Source organism: Lissotriton vulgaris, chromosome 8 (genome assembly GCF_964263255.1).
Source record: "Lissotriton vulgaris chromosome 8, aLisVul1.2, whole genome shotgun sequence".
NCBI classification, from domain to species: domain Eukaryota; kingdom Metazoa; phylum Chordata; class Amphibia; order Caudata; family Salamandridae; genus Lissotriton; species Lissotriton vulgaris.
Genome location: NC_141696.1, coordinates 1,060,105,499 through 1,060,123,285, shown reverse-complemented (window position 1 = coordinate 1,060,123,285; position 17,787 = coordinate 1,060,105,499). Strand labels below are relative to the sequence as shown.

The window sequence follows — 17,787 nt, the reverse complement described above, 5'->3', positions numbered from 1 at the left end:
GCCCTCGTGGCTTCCCACTGATCATGAGCGCGAGCTCGCGCTACCGGGGGGGGGCGGACACCGACAATGTGTCCCGGTGCCCCTCCCTTTCCTCTGCCCCACTCACCGGTTTACTGGCGAGCAGCGGCTCTCCTCACTCGGGGCTCCCTCAGCACACTGGAGCCCCAGCAGCCGGCCACCCTCCTTCTCTCCGGGCTCCCTCTCGGTCATGGGAGCCCCGCAACGGCCGCCATCTTCTTCCTCTCTCCGGGCGCTGGCCAACACCAGCGCAGCTAGTCGGTGCGCACTGCACCAACCACAGCGCGGTCTTCAGGGAGAACCTCCCGCGGCCCGCCAATCACAGCGTGGCATTTCCTGAGGGGGGCTCAACGCTCTGAGCAATCAGGGCTCCGCTCCTTCGGTTCTCGGCGATTTCAAGCCCCGGGCAGCGGCGGTGAATGGTAATCAAATGCCGGGTGGGCTCCGGCTCCAAATAATTAAATAAAAACGGGGTGGCACCCGTAAATTAATTAAATAAACAAAAATAAAAGCGCTACCAAGCGCTAGAGGACCAACAAGGTCCCAGTGGAAATGAAAGCGCTTCCAGGCGCTTAGTGCAGGGATAAAGCGCTCCCAGCGCTAAAGGCAACAATAAAACTAATAAAAAGTCCTTCAGCAGTCCAGGACCTCAGCAGTCCAGGAGTAAGAGAGGGAGCAGCATAGCCCCCAGCAGGAAAAGTCCATCAGGTGTCCAGGGGCTGGGCAGGGCCCAGGGATTCCCCTGAGCCCAAGCAGCAGCACGCCCCTGGCAGATTCAAGTTAGAAACAAGAACAAATTGGAAGGGGACACAGCCCCTTCTTATACAGTGAAAAGTCTTTGAAGTCTTTGTGCAGGCAGTGTGAGAACCAGCTAGAACTGGTTATAGGGAAGTCCCTTCACTATCAGGTGCCAACTCCTCCCACTTCCCTGGCAGCAGATGCTGCCTTTCATCCACGGGCTGACTCAGACAACCTCCTGGGCTCTCCAGCCCCTGTCACCCTCAAACCAGACAGTCAATCCACAAGCAGGCCCAGGCACTCCTGGACCAGGCTCACCAGCCAGTCACAAATTACACAAATATGACAACTTCTAAAAGTGGCACTTCTAGACTAGACACAATCATGCCGCATATACCATTAAGCATCATTCAATCTCACGAGTTCTCTCATACCAAACTCGCCCCTGCACTCCCAACACATCAAGAACTACCATGGGCATACATATTCCCCATTCATTCCTATGGGAGGGCAGGTCACTCACCACACATACACATACAGAGCTCAAGCACTTTACACTGTACCACAGTGAAAAAGTGCGCAGAGGCCTAAAATCACCACCACCAGGTTCCAGAAACAGGCTAGGAAAAAGCAAAAAGTCTCGGGGTGAACCTGCCGAAAGGACCGGGTCCAACAGATGCAAAGACATAAACAACATAATACCAGTCGGGAGGAACACTACGCTAGCGCTGATTTTTAGCCTAGGTGTTTCAAACTACGCTCTTAATTACATCGAACACCCCCTTTGAAGAGACCCCCCCCCCCAGTTTTTTTTACACCACTTAAATCCCTGAAAACAGCACCATGTCACAGTCACCTCACATCCTGGCACTGTGCATCATGCATGACTCATGACTTCTACGTTTTCAGACTGCCGATGTGCAGGGGCATAGTGAACTCTCCCCGACCCCACCCCTTGCTTTAGGAACTACAGCAAAGGGAAGTTCTTGACGGGTCTCTTCTGTCTGCAACTCTGTAGACAAAGGCTCATCTCATAATATGAAAAGATGGGTGAGTAAATAAGTGAAGGAATGTGTGAATGGCTGGATGGATGACTGTAAGGATAAACGGATGAATGAAAAGGTGAATGGATAGATAAAAGAAAGGATGGATGGATGAGTGGAAGTATGGATGAGGGAAAAGGTAAATAGATGGATGTATGGGTGGAAGGGTAGATGGATAGGTAAAAGGGTGGATGGGTGTATGAAAGGATGGATGGATGAGTGAAAGCTTAGATGATGGGCGAGTGAATGGGTGGATAGATGAGTGAAAGGATGGATGGATTGAATTGATAAGTGAAAGGGTGAATGTTTGGATGGATGAGTGAAGGGGTAGATGGACAAAAGGATGAATAGATGAGTGAAGAAGTGAAAGGGTGGATGGATGAGAGAACGGATGGATGGATGAGTGAAAGGATGGATGAGTAATAGGATCAATGGATGGAATAAATGAATGGATGAGTAGATGGATGGATGGATGGATGGGTGGATGATGGATGGATGGATGGATAAGTGAAAGGGGGATGGAGAGAGAAAGCGAGGATGAATGACAAAGGGTGAATGGGTGGAAGGATAAGCGACTGGGTGGATGGATGACTAAGTGAATGAATGAATGAATGGGTGAAAGGGTAAATGGCTGGATGGATGATGGAATACATGGATGGGTGAAAGAGTGGATGGATGACTGTACGGATGGATGGGGTGAAAGGGTGGGTAGATGAATAATGGATGGATGACTGAAAGGGTGGATGGAGGGATGGATGAGTGTAATGATGAATGGAAGGATATATGGTGGATAGGTTTGCAAATGGTTGAATATGTTTGGATATAAATGGGCACATAGATGAAAGGACAGAATGAATGGTGAAAGACTGAATAATAGATAAAAGAATGATTACACCATGTAGCACCCATTATCTTAAGTAGCATTTCCTATACATTGACTTTTACGTTAATATGAGTCATTGTCTCTATATAATGTGTGTGATACAACGCACTCCGACACCCTGCCCTATATAATTGGGATGAGTAACACTATAAGAGAAATTAAATACACATGAGAGACGGTCTAAGTGAAGATGAGGGGCACCATTGAAGGGTGATAGCAAGGCAGGACTGGCCGGACTGGGCATCGGGTGTTTCCCTGGGAGGCTGGAAAGGGGGGAGGGGGGGGGGGCGGTTTTGTTACAGGGGGCTGGCACTCCAAAGTTCCTTATATATCTAGTAGTTTTCAATCAACAATAAAAGCGGCTTCACTTATATTCAGGTGTTGTTCACCATTGTCTGGTGATTAATGTACCTGCTGGAGTGAGATGCGAATTTTGAATTGTCTAAGGCAGCAAGCTGCAGCCATACTGAAAAACCGTGAAGTGCACAATTGTCTCAACCTAATATAAACCTATTTTGACTTGTACTTTGATGGTTGTCTATTTACTTACATATATACTATTGGGCGACCACCTCTGACGTATCTGTAAAACGTACCTTTTGTCCCGAAGTTTTGTCCTGAAGTTTGACCTTTTGTCCTGAATTGTTGTCCTGAATTTTGACCCTTTATCCTGAATTTTTACACTCACTGTCCTGAATTTGCACCTATGCCAGTTGGTCACCCTAAGAGGGACAAAAGCACATGGGTAAGAAAACAGCATGGAAGTGGGGGAGAAGCACATGAGGGAGACGGGCTGCAAACACATCCACTTTTATGGAATGCTGCAACTAAGCGAAAAAAAGTAGCTCCACAAGCAGTGAAAGGAGACAGGTAGAGGGACATACACACGAAGAGAAAGTGTAGATGGCTCACGTGGGCCAAAGAGAAGCAAGGAAATGAGTGACAATGAAGCAGACTATTGGTAAGCAGTCAGCGATCTCGAAGTCCCCTGTAAGCAAAGTGTCTCGCAAGTGACTGCGTGTGCTGTCTCTGGTAAGACCTCAAAACTATGCCGCTACAGAGCCTTTGCATTTCATCTATATTTTACCCTATTCAGTTTAAAACTGCTAAAAGCTTCTATTAGAGGTAGAGGCCAACTCTTTTACATCTTGCACAATGAGCACGAAGCACAGAATATCTGGAGCCGGAAATGCAGAGTTAGTCTCATTGCTAAAATAGATATGTTGTCAAGTAATGATTAAGACCTAATCCTTTATTTCTGGAGATGTGGATATGTTTATTATGGTTGTTCCAATTCCAGGTCTTTAGGTATTGCATCTTCAAGTGCTCAAATTTGAGGGTATGTATGTGACCAATGCTTTTTTTCTCTCTTCATACACATCGTATTTCTCTGCAGACCCCCCTTTTTCTTTGCTCTCCTGGTCTTCTCTTACCTCATCTCTGTATCATTTGATGGCTGAAGGTCTCTGGGGACAGAAAGGGTGACAGGACCAGGAAGGGTTGCTGCGTGGACACCACTGTGTTCTCAACAGGGTCTGTGTCAGGGGAGCTTTCTCCTATATGCTGAGTATCGGCCCTTAACAAGAGCATCATATGCATAGACCTGAACTCTTGTATTTGTATTTGTCGAACCTTGCCTTGCTGATTTATTACCTCAGCATTCATGGCTTTCAGCATAGCAGCATTGCTACTGCTTGGTTCATTCTTTCTCTAGAAAGCTTTAAAATATGAACTTTATTGCACTACTCTAACATTCCAAGTTGCAGAGACAACCTGGCGGTGCTTCTGTTCCCTGCTGACGAGGGTACTTGACACCCAGCTACAACGAATGTTAGTGTATCCAGTTGCCTAGACTCTCAGGGCAACTATTGTCTAACAGTTAAAGCTTAGCTCCAAGGAGGGCGTCTGTGTGATACAGGATACAGTACAGCACAGTTTTCACTGACAGTAAAGATACGAATTTATATTCAGAACTTCATGTTTAAAACAAAATGCTACTTTTTAATCGTATCACAAAATCTATTGATATTTTTAACAGTGAAAACGAAGGTCAATCCGTAAAAGGTGCAGGCATGAAAACCCAACATAAAGGAAATGTAGTAGCAATAAAGTGATATACCAAGGGCCACATGTACGACTGAAACATTTTGCGAGTTCCTAATTACGACTTTCAACTAGGAACTCCCAAAATGCGAAGTACGACAGAGTCTCAGACACTGTTTGAGATTCCCAGTGGGTTCGCAAGTGACCTGCCTTATCAATATTCATGAGGCAGGTCGACATTTTCTACCTATTGGCAAAGGTCTGTAATCACAGGGACGGTGGCCGGCTGGGGTCAGCAGACCACCATGTCTGTGATTTCTTTTTAAATAAAGCAATTTTTTTAAATGTAGCCCATTTTCCTTAAACCAAAACGGAATGTATTTCCGAAATAAAAATGAAAAGCTACTTTTCTTTTTTAAGAGTAGTCAGTGGTCCATGGGAACATTGCCTGCACTTAAAATATGTTTGTGTCCACATTCACAAAGGGGAAGGGGTCCCCTTACCGTTTGCGAATGGGTTACCACCTCCTTCATGGAGTCAGTAAAATATGAATGTTTTGCAACTGTATTCTGGTCGCAAACTATTAATAAATGCCTCAGCAACTTGCTATTAGGAAGGGGGGAAGCCCTTGAAACGCCCCCTTTTTAATACCCACTCGCAAATCCTATTTTGCGAGTCGGTACTAAGTTACCGACTCGCAGAATAGTGTTAGTACATGCCAAATTACAATTTAGAGGTCGCAAACGGCTCGATTCTTTGTTTGCGACCGCTACAACATGTCGTACATGTGGCCCCAAATCTCTTAGATGTACATCAGTACATGATGGCAAAATCCAGACTAACCTTAAAAATGAATTACAAAGGTAACACAATGCCTTCACGGGGAGATGGTTTACACCAGGCTATCCAACCTTTTCTTCATTGAGAGCTGCTTCTGATCAAGGAAAGCCTTCCTGAGGTACTGCCTAATATTGGGATTAGCAATTCTTTAAGGTTTGAGCGATTGCACTCCTTCCCTTGGTCGTTTACGATTATGTACCAGTTTAAACGGTGAGCTGCGTGCGAACAGAAACCGTGTCAAGCCTCTTCACGGTTGAGTTAGAAACAAGTCTAATGGGACACTTCACTCCCGCGCCCGTCTGTCGCACTGCCATTGAGGAAATCATTCCTGTGTGTGACTTTACTTAAATAGTCAATTTCTTCTAGTTATCTTTTTTAATCCAAAAATTTTTGTTCTCCATCTCTTGCTTAATTACATCACAGCGGAGACATGATGTTGTTGCATTGAATTGTTTATTCATCATTTTCAAATACCGAACGTTGCCATAGGCTTCTACGAGGGCATGTGAGGACAAACATATTTCAACACTGTTAAAATGACGTCAACGTTCTCCCAATGCATTTCGAATTATAACATTCTAAGTCAGGGGTTTGACTGAAAATGAAGTAAAAGAAACAGATAAGCTAGCTGCTCGAAATTGTGTGTAACTCAAACTAGTACCTTAAATCTACCCTCACCCCAACTCAAATCGAACCTTCGAGTGATTAACATCCCATGACTCTCCCTCCGTGCTCAAAACCCTCCCTCTCCCGAGTTGACAATCGGTGCAATACGGCATAACTCACACCCTGCTATACAATTCCCACTAAACTCTAAACCACCCTTCTCTTATATTTACTTTTTCAACGCCGCACCCGGCAGCATAACCTCATTTCACTCCCTCCGTGGCAGATATTCTAGAAGTATTACCCTCCCGCTCACGTCGTTTTAAACGAGAAAAGACACACACCTGTGAGCGATATAGCTACAAGCCTCCACCCCTACTTGTAGTTTATACGTGCCGTATGGAGATAAACTCATGAGTGAAGTGTCCCATTAGACTTGTAATATTGGGATTAGATCATGTTACAAACAGGCCAAGCATTTGTTGTTCATGGAGTACCCAAGTCTTTTTGCACTGAGTTCACAGCATTAATGGCACAATACCTGTATCAGACAACTACTGTCTTTTTAGTCTTTTTTAGGAATCAACTCTGTGCGTTACCTTATTGAGGCTTCTTTCTTTGCCATACAATACAAGTGATGAAACTCTCTCATTTTGAGAGCTAGCACCCAAACCACTTCCATTACTTGACTTCTGCCCTACAACTCATTTGTTGATGTACAAACAATTCTCCTGGTCTGATCCCTCAAGGTTAAAAATAACGATTCCTTATGGCAGAAATGGTTTGAGGGCTATCACAAGGACGGTCTTAGCATATTTGCTCCCCTAGTTGAAAATACTCCTGTACACCACATCCCACCTTCTCTTTTTAAGTATGCACACAAACATGCAACCAAATCAGAACGTTATGATTTTAATATATTCATTGCACACCTAACAAGGATCATTACCAATAATATTTTTCGCAAGCTACATGCAGAATTCATTAATTTGTACAGGAGATATACCTTTGACTTCACTGAATTTTGTTTTAAAAAGCTAAACACTCTTGAACAAAGGAAGAAATTAATGGAAGGAGGAAAAGTGAAAGGGAGGGAGGTTGTGAGGAAATGAGAAAGTGAGGGTGAGAGGGAAGGGAAGGGAAGGGTAGGGGAACAAAAGGGGGTGGTGATGGACGGAGCATCTGAATCAATCAAACACTCACACCCAGTCAAAAGATCTGGGTTTAATCCATCACCGTTCTTTAGCCCACTCTGCCACCCCAGTTCAGACATGGCTATATGCAAATCAGTCTGACCCTGTGCCTCATGGGAACAGTCCAGCCCGAACTGCCAAGCCATGTCTTCCCTGGTCCGGAAACAAGCTTCTGAGGACCGGTTTCTGGCATTCCAGCCGTCTTCAGCCCGGCTTGCTTGAATCCAGTGGCAAAGTTAGCAAGGGACTCACGCCTGAGCATACCCTGCCACACTTATGGCGGCCAAAAGCGGTACAAAAGGGGGTGGTGATGAACGGAGCATCTGAATCAATCAAACACTCACACCCAGTCAAAAGATCTGGGTTTAATCCATCACCGTTCTTTCGCCCACTCTGGCAGCCTAGTTCAGACATGGCTATATGCAAATCAGTCTGACCCTGTGCCTCATGGGAACAGTCCAGCCTGAACTGCCAAGCCATGTCTTCCCTGGACCGGAAACAAGCTTCCGAGGACCGGTTTCTGGCATTCCAGCCGTTTTCAGCCCGGCTTGCTTGAATCCAGTGGAAGGGTAGGGGAGGCAGGAAAATGTAAATGGAAGGAGAGGAGAGAAGAGAAGAACGCAAGTAACAGAGGAAGAAAAAGCAATAGAGGAAAGAAAGACAGCAAGAGTATGGGGGAAAATGATAGATAGCACTACTGGGAAGTAGAAGAAAGATTGTATGACTGTGAGGTAAAAAGACAGCAAGACGAGGAAGGAAGAGGAAAGCATAATATGAAGGTAAGAAGCAAGAAAGACAGCAAGAGTGGGTGGGAGAAAGAATGACAGAAAGGCGGAGGGAGAAATAAAGTGAGATAGACTTGGTGTCAGAAGCAAAGATAGCATGACAAAGAAAGAAAGGCAGGGAGGGAGAAAGAACGAAAGTAAGACTGGGAGTGAGAAACAAGCAAATGATGAAAAACAAAAGGAGAAAGCAATACAAAATGAGAGACGCAAAGAAGTAAGAAACCAAATATGACCGAAGCAAAAAAAGGAAAATAGAAAGTGAGAAAGAAGGAAAACAAAATTAAAATCCAAAGTGAGATAGTGAAAGCAAAATGGACAGTCAGAAAGAAAGAAAACAAATAAGGAATAAAGATGATACAAGAGAGAAAATTAAAAAGATAAACGTAAAGCAAGAAAGAGGACACTAAGGGAAAGAGAAATGAAGGAGCAGAACAAAAAAGGAGAGAAGAGAAGAAAACGAATGAAAGAAAGAAATGTAATTCCATTGCCAATGCAAAACCTGCAATGCAAAAATTCTTGGAGGCAATATGTTGTTCATGATGAAAGTTTTCAAAGTGTGTACTCTTAGCCAATTCATTTTTTCCAAAGCTTCTTATTAGGCACAATGCGGTTTTTTTCACATAAGATTGTTGCTGCTCTTGCACTGTCAGGTTACAGTGCTTAAATAACTGGGTATACAGGGAGACCGAGAATTTACAAAGCTTTGAATCCAGCTGACAGGTAGCAAGCTACTAGGAGACAGCCTTCGATCTACTGGTAGCTCACAGTTGATCTGTTGGAGATGCCTGGTTTACAAAGAGATTACAAGCATGTTTTTAAATAATATTGTGAATGTACTGCTGTTGGAAAATGGCTCTCTATGAAGGGTCACCCTTAAACTTTTTGCCTTCCTCTCCTCTTTTTCTGACCTCGTTTTTGTTTGTTTAAGGACTCTGAGAACTTTACCACTACTAACCAGTGCTAAAGTGCATGGCTTCTTTACTCTAAACATGGTAACATTGACTCATGCCCAATTGGTATCTTTCATTTACTTATACGTTTCTAGTAAAGCGGACTACGTGTGCCTAAGGCCTGCAAAGTAAATGCTACTAGTGGAAATGCAGCACTGATTGTGCCACCCACATAAGTAGCCATTTAACCATGTCTGAGGTCTACCACTACAGAGCTGATGTGTGCAGTGTTAAGCTGCCATGTCGACCTAGCAAGTGAAACTGCTTGCCAGTCCAAAACCTTCCTTTTTAGTACATATAAGTCACCCCTAGCGTAGGCTCTGGACAGCCCAGAGGCCAGAATGCAGTGTATTTTCACAAAATTGGGCATTACTTTTAAGTTTTACTTGTCTTGGTAGTGAAAAACTCTAAATTTCGTTTTTCACTCCTGTAAGGCTTGTCTCTCCCATAGATTTACATTGGGATTATCTTATTATCTCTCTTAAGTGTAATTCCCAATTTTGAAGAGGTAGACTTTTTAAGTTTAGTATCACTGAACTCACAATTTAAAATCACAACATTTGGTAAAGTTGGATTTTAAGTTCCAGTTCAGCAACAGACACTTTTAGAAAGTTGGTATTTACGTATTTTAGCCATTTGGTGCCTTCTGCCTTTCTCTGAAATACGCGTCTTGGGTGGGTGACAGCTGGCTTTCTGCATTCCCTCTAGAGAGTCACACACAAAGGAAGAGTAGAATCACACACACAATAGAGCAGCAAGCCACCCAGGATACCACACCTCCCCATGACCTAATCTATCAAATGGTGTAATTTTACTTTGTGCACCAAAGCACCTGTCGCTTCCAAGGTGTGACCAGAGGGTCAGACAGGATCCAAAATGCACAAATGGTGGTGCACAGCAAAATTTAAGAGCATTCATATACAAGTCCAATTCCAAGATGTATATAATTCAAAACGTCTTTATTTTTCATTGGTGATAGCAAAAGACAGCCAATGCTTTTCATTCACTACACATGAACTTCATCAGGGCTGCAGGAAAATACATCAAATCATATATTTTCACATAAGGACAAAATACATTACACATCAACGCAGAGCTCCATGGGATCGACGCAAGCGACACCAAGTCCCGCAAAGCCTCACCGCAGAACTCCCCGGGACCGACTCAAAGCGATGCTAAGCCCCACAAAGCCTCAAAGCACAGCTTCTCTGCACCAAAGCCTTATAAAACGAAGCCTCACAAAGCATTGCCTCGCAGACCACGCACCAAGATTTAATGTACTGTGTTCAGCGGGCCTAAGCGGGTCCCTGTAGCCAGCCCGTGCTCCATCGCGGTCGACCTGAACTTGTGACTTTGTCCTGGTCCGGCGCGACCAGGTAAGCACAATTGGTGCTTTGCGCTTTTATGCTTTATTTTCACCGAAATATTTATATTTGCATATCTCAGGATCTATTTATTGGATTTTTGTGATTTTTGTCCTGTTTTATTTATAAAACCATAACCTATTTGACTAAGCTTATGCGTCTTTTTGTGGTGTTTTTCACTGTGTTGTTGTATGAAGTGTTGCACAAATACTTTACACATTTCCTCTAAAGTTAAGTCTGACTACTCTGTGGCAAGCTACCAGAGGGTGAGCACTGGATAATTTAGGGTGTGTTGTGACTTATTAAGCCCACGTGACAGAGAAACCTACACTGCATCAATAAGGGACCTCATCTGTATCTAAAGTAATAACAAGTTAAGTTCCCAAAATAAATTCAATAAATAATAACACAAGAGACTCACTAGAAACACCAGAGGGAGGTCCGCAAGTGTCTTAAAACTGCCCTCACATACCTTGCGGTGTCATGCCTCATCATTGGGCCGCATCAGACACCTAGGCGCAGACCAACACTCTAGGTGGAGCGTGAGATTTTTTTGACGAAGACAGGTGGTAAGGGTAGTGGAATCAAATAAGTGAGAGTGGTAATACACACAAGACACTTGCAATAATACATGGAAAGGAAAACATACAAAACATATATAGCGGGATTACTTCTTTCCCACAAAGACAGGACCAAACTTAGCAGTAAAGTGACATTAAAACAGACTAAAGGTTTCCCAGTTTCTCCTTTATTCTATAGGGAAAACTCTGGCTGGATTAAAATGAAATAATGGGGGTATAAATATGGAAATTATGATCCCTTAATCCCCTTTGCTTTTATGTTTCTGCCCATTTGAGTGCCTCCAACTGGATGGCTTTAGGCTTTCATCAGGGTATTGGTCCCTGTTTTCCAATCCTCCCCTAAATCGGGTGAATATTACCTTAATTGTATTTTTCGAATGGACACATTTTTTCCACCTTATTTGTCCCCCTCGCCAGGAATTCTGTGGGGAAACAGATACCTAAGGGAAGTAAACACATATAAGATACTCCATGAGTGTGTATCTTGCCATCAAGATATCTTTGCTTCTCACTCTACTCGTATTTCAAAGAGTCTCACGTAATCTTATCACTTCCACGCAGCCATTAAAAACCCTTTGTGTACCATCCACCAAGGTTTTCGCACACATTAAAAATATGTTATTTTATAAAACACACACATGATGCCACAGAACTCGCAAATACATTTCTTCCATGTATTATGTCCTAAAAAAAACTACATATGGGTTCTTACTTACACGAGTTTAAGAGAACTGCTCTTAACCCGGGACTGTGTGGGGCAGGTTCTCTCGCCATCACACTGTAGATATTAAAGAGCACATTATTATCTAAAACAACAAGCTCCAGATCTTCTTTAGGTCATTATTTATGTAGGTTCGTTAGTTAACATAAAGTTTGTCAGAGGTCTATTGCTCCTGGATATCAACTTACTAGTCACAAGAGAACAGCTGGTCTTATGCTCCCACTCTCGCAGTCCACCGCCGATGCAGTGTATGCAAAAGACACCGTTTCTAAATACTCCATCATCGCTATACCACGTGACCATCCTCCTTCCTGGGACACGCTACTAAACATAGTTTAAGGACTATCTACACTCGCTATGTTTTTCCATATTTAGCGGGCGCCATCTTGGAAGGGTAAATACAACAGTACACTAAGGTAATACCGCCTCATGATTCCAACAAATATCATGTAACTGGCACCACAATGGCCTAATTATTCATTTTTTCATGACATTAAGGTCAAGTACAAAGAAGTCAGACACAGCTAAAATATCGACATAGGTGGTTATGTAATTCATAGTACCGGAATGAATGTAGGCTCGTATTTACATAGTTATCACTAATTTTTAAACGGGTTACATATATACTTTTATTTCGCCCTGAATATCAACCAATCAACCAGATTAAGGTGTGTTCCATGCTATTTATTGTAAAAATGCATCGGTTGTAAAAATGCATTGGTTGTGAAAAAATAATGAAGTATTCTCCCTTGCTGGTTAATACTGCTGTGATTGTTTAAGCCAAGTAAAAGGAGAGTGAAAAAAATGCACAACTATGGCAAAGGTGGTGTTATTGCTCAATAGATCGGGAGAGATCTTATTCTCATTGATACTTAGTCTTCCCTGATAATATAATAGATTGATGGCATCCTCACTGGTCTATGTGTGTTAAAAAACTCCTTGGCAACCACTAATCCATCAGAGTCAGTATGGGCCTTGTAACCTGTCATATTATTTATCTGGTACAATGGGGTGACTGATGTGTATATCTGGAATGTGCAAGTTAGGGATATTATCACTCCATCCATGCTACTTCCGATACATGCTGCCATCCCATGTTCAGTATAGGTTCCAGGATCTTCATACTCCTGGATACCGTGAGTCAATCGGCCATGTGCACATCGTTATAATTCGTCACAGCAATCCCCTGGCTCACTTCATCTTGTTATCATACCATATAATTGGAACCATGGTATTTGGTCATTCAGACCTATTGTACTACTGCGTAATCGTTCCACCCAACGTTGTTCTCTTAACATCAAAACTTCGCCCACACTCCTCGTGCCAGCTGGTATTTTTGGTTTGTCTAGCACCGTCCATTGGAGGTCCTTCTCATTATGGCCCTTCTCCATAATGTGCCGTCATTCTGGTGTTGGTTTTTCCGCACCTGATCGTGCTCATATGTTCCAGGATACGGGTCTTGACTTTCCTTGTGGTCATGCCCACATATAGCATATTACTAGGGCACTTCAGGAGGTAAATTACATTTTCCGTGTTACATGACATATGTTTTCTTCTCTCCCAAGGTGTTTTAAGACCAATGTCAATTTCTCTTCCATTCATAGAGTAAGGACGGGTATGCTCAGACGTGAGTCCCGTGCTCTCCACGCCACTGGAGTCAAGCTATCCTGGCTGAAGAAGGCTGATAGGCAGAAACCGGTCCTAGGATGCTTGATGCCGGTCCAGGGAAGACATGGCTTGGCAGTTCGGGCTGAACTGTTCCCATGAGGCACAGGGTCAAGGCTGATTTGCATATGGCCATGTCTGAACTGGGGTGGTGTGGTGTGGTGTGGTGAGCAAAAAAACGATGGATTTAGGCCCAGATCTCTGTACTGGGGTGAATGTATGACATTGTTCTGCATTCTGTCCATCAACTGTTGTTTTACATTTGTCACCCCGAGTGGGAAGAGTATGCTCAGACGTGAGTCTTGTGCTCTCCACGCCACTGGAGTCAAGCTATCCTGGCTGAAGACGGCTGATAGCCAGAAACCGGTCCTAGGATGCTTGATTCCGGTCCAGGGAAAACATGGCTTGGCAGTTCGGGCTGAACTGTTCCCATGAGGCACAGGGTCAAGGCTGATTTGCATATGGCCATGTCTGAACTGGGGTGGGGTGGTGAGCAAAAAAACGATGGATTTAGGCCCAGATCTCTGTACTGGGGTGATGTATGACCTTGTTCTGCATTCTGTCCATCAACTGTTCTTTTGCGTCCTGTAATCCCCATCATTTCCAAAATACATTCCTGAACCTGGCATCATGTCAATCGGATAACAGATGCCTATACCTAGCATTTACTCTCCCAATTTCCAAAGACCGCCATAGCTCCCCAAACAGACCACATACAGTGTGTCATGCCACTCCGTAATATAATCCCGAATGTAGTGCCCTGATATCCCATTACAGACCCCCGTTTCTGACTTCCTGAACCTCATACCTGGCTTCTTGCCTTGCACTCACCCTTGTCCTCTGGCAGTGCACCCACCTCCAAAACTGATTTCATGTCGTCATCATGCCACTCCCCAAACAATAGATCAAATTCCTAGGCCCTTATACCAGGGCCCTGCCTGTCCCATCCCAAAGCCGACACATCGGGCTAGCATTCTGATTCCCCCAACTACAGAGCCCTCTGTATTTAGCGTCACCACACCCGCATGCAAAATCGAACTTCCCACACCTCCAAAAACTGACCAGAGATCTGCAGTTTGGTTAGCAAAAGGGTGAAGGACAGCAATGGGTGCTGCTTTGCTGAATTGTGCAGTAGCCTTTGGACAATGTTTTTTTGGTCCCAATCTGAAAAAGTGAGCTAAACTAAAATATCTGCATATTGAGTGCATTTGCCTCTTTGACCCTTGCAGCGTTTAGAACATTGCTATCCTCTAGTCCCTTAAGTCTCTTATATTTAAAACGTGCTGTTTAATCAGGGTTTACCCCCTGTTGACCTCTGTTATTCTCCAGCATTTTCCCATAGATACCTCCTTAGCTTGCTCACATTTGGATCTCTCTGCTCACCTTCCTGGTGCCTATGACACAACACATTTGTGCATATCCATGCCAACAGGTTAAAAGGTTTCAGTGGGAGATTTTTCGAACAAATAATCAGAAGAATGTTTTTCTCCCATTGACTTGTATCGAGGCCTGAATTAGGTCTACTGATATGTATGGGACTTAGTGTGCTGCTGTAGGATCAGATATCAGAAACATACAGTGGCGGCTGGTAGGGAACGGTGGCTGGGGCTGGAGCCTGAGAAAATAAAAAAAAATACAAAAGAAAAAAGCAAAGTTTACTGCTGGTCGGGTCCCACTGCAGCCTCTCCGCCGTGCAGGAAACACCTGGGACCCCAGGCTCCCTAAGCCAATGACAGCGCTGCAATACAGCATTGCCATTGGTTACCCTAAATTCCCCAAAGCTAATCTCAACGCAGAGTTATGATTGGCTCGAGTGCCGTGGTTTGGCACTCAGACGGAGACAGAGAGCCAGTTCCCCACCAGGTTATGGGGAAAACGCAACGTTTACCTGGCCCAAGACAGACGGTCGAATATTCATGCGCACTTTGAGTATGCTCACCACTCCTCCCCCAGGCCCCTGCTCTGACCAGCTTCGTTATTATCATTTTATTTTTTCCTCTGCACTGATCATAAAGCAGTAGGGCGATGCTGTGGAGGAGCCGCCCCTGGAAACGCAGTTTTTCTCACCTTACCCAGGAGCAGGGAGAAAGCGCGTCAGAATCTTGGTGACAAAAATGTTGACAGAGGGCCAGGGTTGGATTGGGATTGAAAATCGGCCCGGGCAAGCTAAAAGAAAGCGGCCCACATTTGCATATTGCCTTGCAAAACACTGCTTCAGCGAAATGTTATTTTAAAAAGGGGTTGGGGGGGTTAAAAAAATGCACGGACTAGGTTACAGTGGTGAAACACCTGAAAACAGGTGAGGCCACTTTAGCTCAGCCACCCTACCTAGCTCAATATGCACACATTATTTGGCCGGCCCAGCGAGAGAAAGGGAGTGGACACCTCTGCCATTGATAAGAGGGAGGTAATGGACGCCCATTTACCTTCAGAAAGGCCACTCAGGTACCCACTGGGCCGCTGGCGGCATTGAATAATACAGAAACAGCACAAATCGGCCCCCCAGGCTGCTAAAAAAAGCAGCCCACAGCTGGAACTGGACACCGGCCCCTTGGGCATTGCCCTCGTTACCAATCCAACGCTGCTGAGGGCCACAGTAGAAGGTTAATGGCCGTGAATACTACGAGTCACTCTGACCAGATCAGTCCCGGCTGCAGCCTGCCGAGGCACCGGGTGTGTGAATGCAGACATCGGTCGTCTCCCGCCTGAAGCGGGAGGGTTGGCACGTATGCTTGTGACTCGAGCAAAACGTTAGTGAAGCTACCGAAACCCGAGCCACAGTTCTGACCGCAGTCCTGGATCACAGTGGTAAAGGCAGCCAGGGGGTTAGGTTTCCAATTACGAAGAAATCAAGGATAAGCGCTCATCTTTATTCTCTTGCCAAAAGGCCTCACTTCTGTGGACAGGAGCGCGAGCCCTTCGATCTGCTGCATCATTCGAGACTCCTGTGAAAGATAAGAACACTTTATATGCTGTGATATTTTGGGCAGGCCGGGGTCATTGAAAACACTAAAGTGTGCTGGCAATTGCGTATTCCGGTTTCATTTTCTGAGCACAGCTACCGCTCGCCACATAATAACGACAACCCGTTTGCTTTACAAAGTTAAATTAAATGGGACTGTGTGAGCATTAAATATAAATGTTTTAATTAAATGTTATTCATGAAAGACTGTGAATGGCAGCTGAAGATAAAGAAGACACTGTATTCTGCGATGAGTGTGCACACTGCCTTCAGATTGTCAGTGCATTCAGCTTTGCCTTAATTGCAGGTTGATGAAAAGGCTCTGAAGCACATAACAGAAATGGGGTTCAGCAAGGATGAAGCAAGACAGGCACTTATGGATTATGGCAACAACATGGAGGCAGCCTTAAATTTCCTCCTCACCGGCAGCAAGCCCAAGCCCGTCCCAGGCCCTCCACCTCGAGGTATGTGTGCCACGTAACTGTGGCTTTGTGATTCCGAGCTCAGCCTCGGGAGATGTAAACCACTGGTGCAAATTATACTGATAAACCTCTCTTTGTATCTTTGTTTATCTACAATGTAAATAATCAGTTAAATGAATTTATGTACACCTCCCTTCTTTTCTCACCTTTCCTTTTTCTCACCCATCCCTTTTCTCACCTCTTTTCTCTCCTATCCCTCTTCTCGCCTCACCTCTCCCTTTTCTCATGCCTCTCCCTTTTCTCGCCTCTCCCTTTTCTCGCCTCTCCCTTTTCTCGCCTCTCCCTTTTCTCACGCCTCTCCCTTTTCTCACGCCTCTCCCTTTTCTCACGCCTCTCCCTTTTCTCACGCCTCTCCCTTTTCTCACGCCTCTCCCTTTTCTCACCTCTCTCACGCCTCTCCCTTTTGTCACGCCTCTCCCTTTTGTCACGCCTCTCCCTTTTCTCACGCCTCTCCCTTTAGTCACCGCACCTTTTCTTGCCTCTCCTTTCTCACCTCTCCTTTCTCACATCTCCTTTCTCACATCTCCTTTTTCACCTCTCCTTTTTCTCTTGCTCTTTTTCTCTAGCTGTCTTTCTTTAACTTTCTTTCTCTGTTTCTCCACCCACGTGTTCGCCATCGCCATTCCGTGTCTGCCTTTGGATAGCACAGTACTGTCCACATTTTCCATGTCCACGAGAATTCCGGCAATGCATTTCTTTGTATGACCATCAGAATATCATGGCAAAAGATTAATCACTTACAGAGTCCACTTGGGTTGCATATTTACAGAATTATTGAGCTCCAAATCCTTTTTTCATCCTCATCGCAGTAGCATTGGGATGGTATGGTAAAAACCTGTGTGTCCATACCTCCACCTTCCTGACAGTATACTGGACCCATAAGAGGACTAATTAACCTCAGCATTCTACATTG

The 17,787-nt window shown here is 44.6% G+C and overlaps 1 protein-coding gene across 2 annotated transcripts in view; it reads left to right on the top strand.

Moving 5' to 3' along the window:
• LOC147698289 (tudor domain-containing protein 3-like) overlaps positions 1–17,787 on the top strand; it is a 764,430-nt gene that overhangs the window by 450,495 nt on the left and 296,148 nt on the right. For both annotated transcript variants that reach the window (XM_086934904.1, XM_086934903.1), the window contains exon 9: positions 16,700–16,856. In XM_086934904.1, coding sequence (XP_086791030.1) covers positions 16,700–16,856 — 157 coding nt within the window. The remainder of the gene's footprint in view (positions 1–16,699; positions 16,857–17,787) is intronic.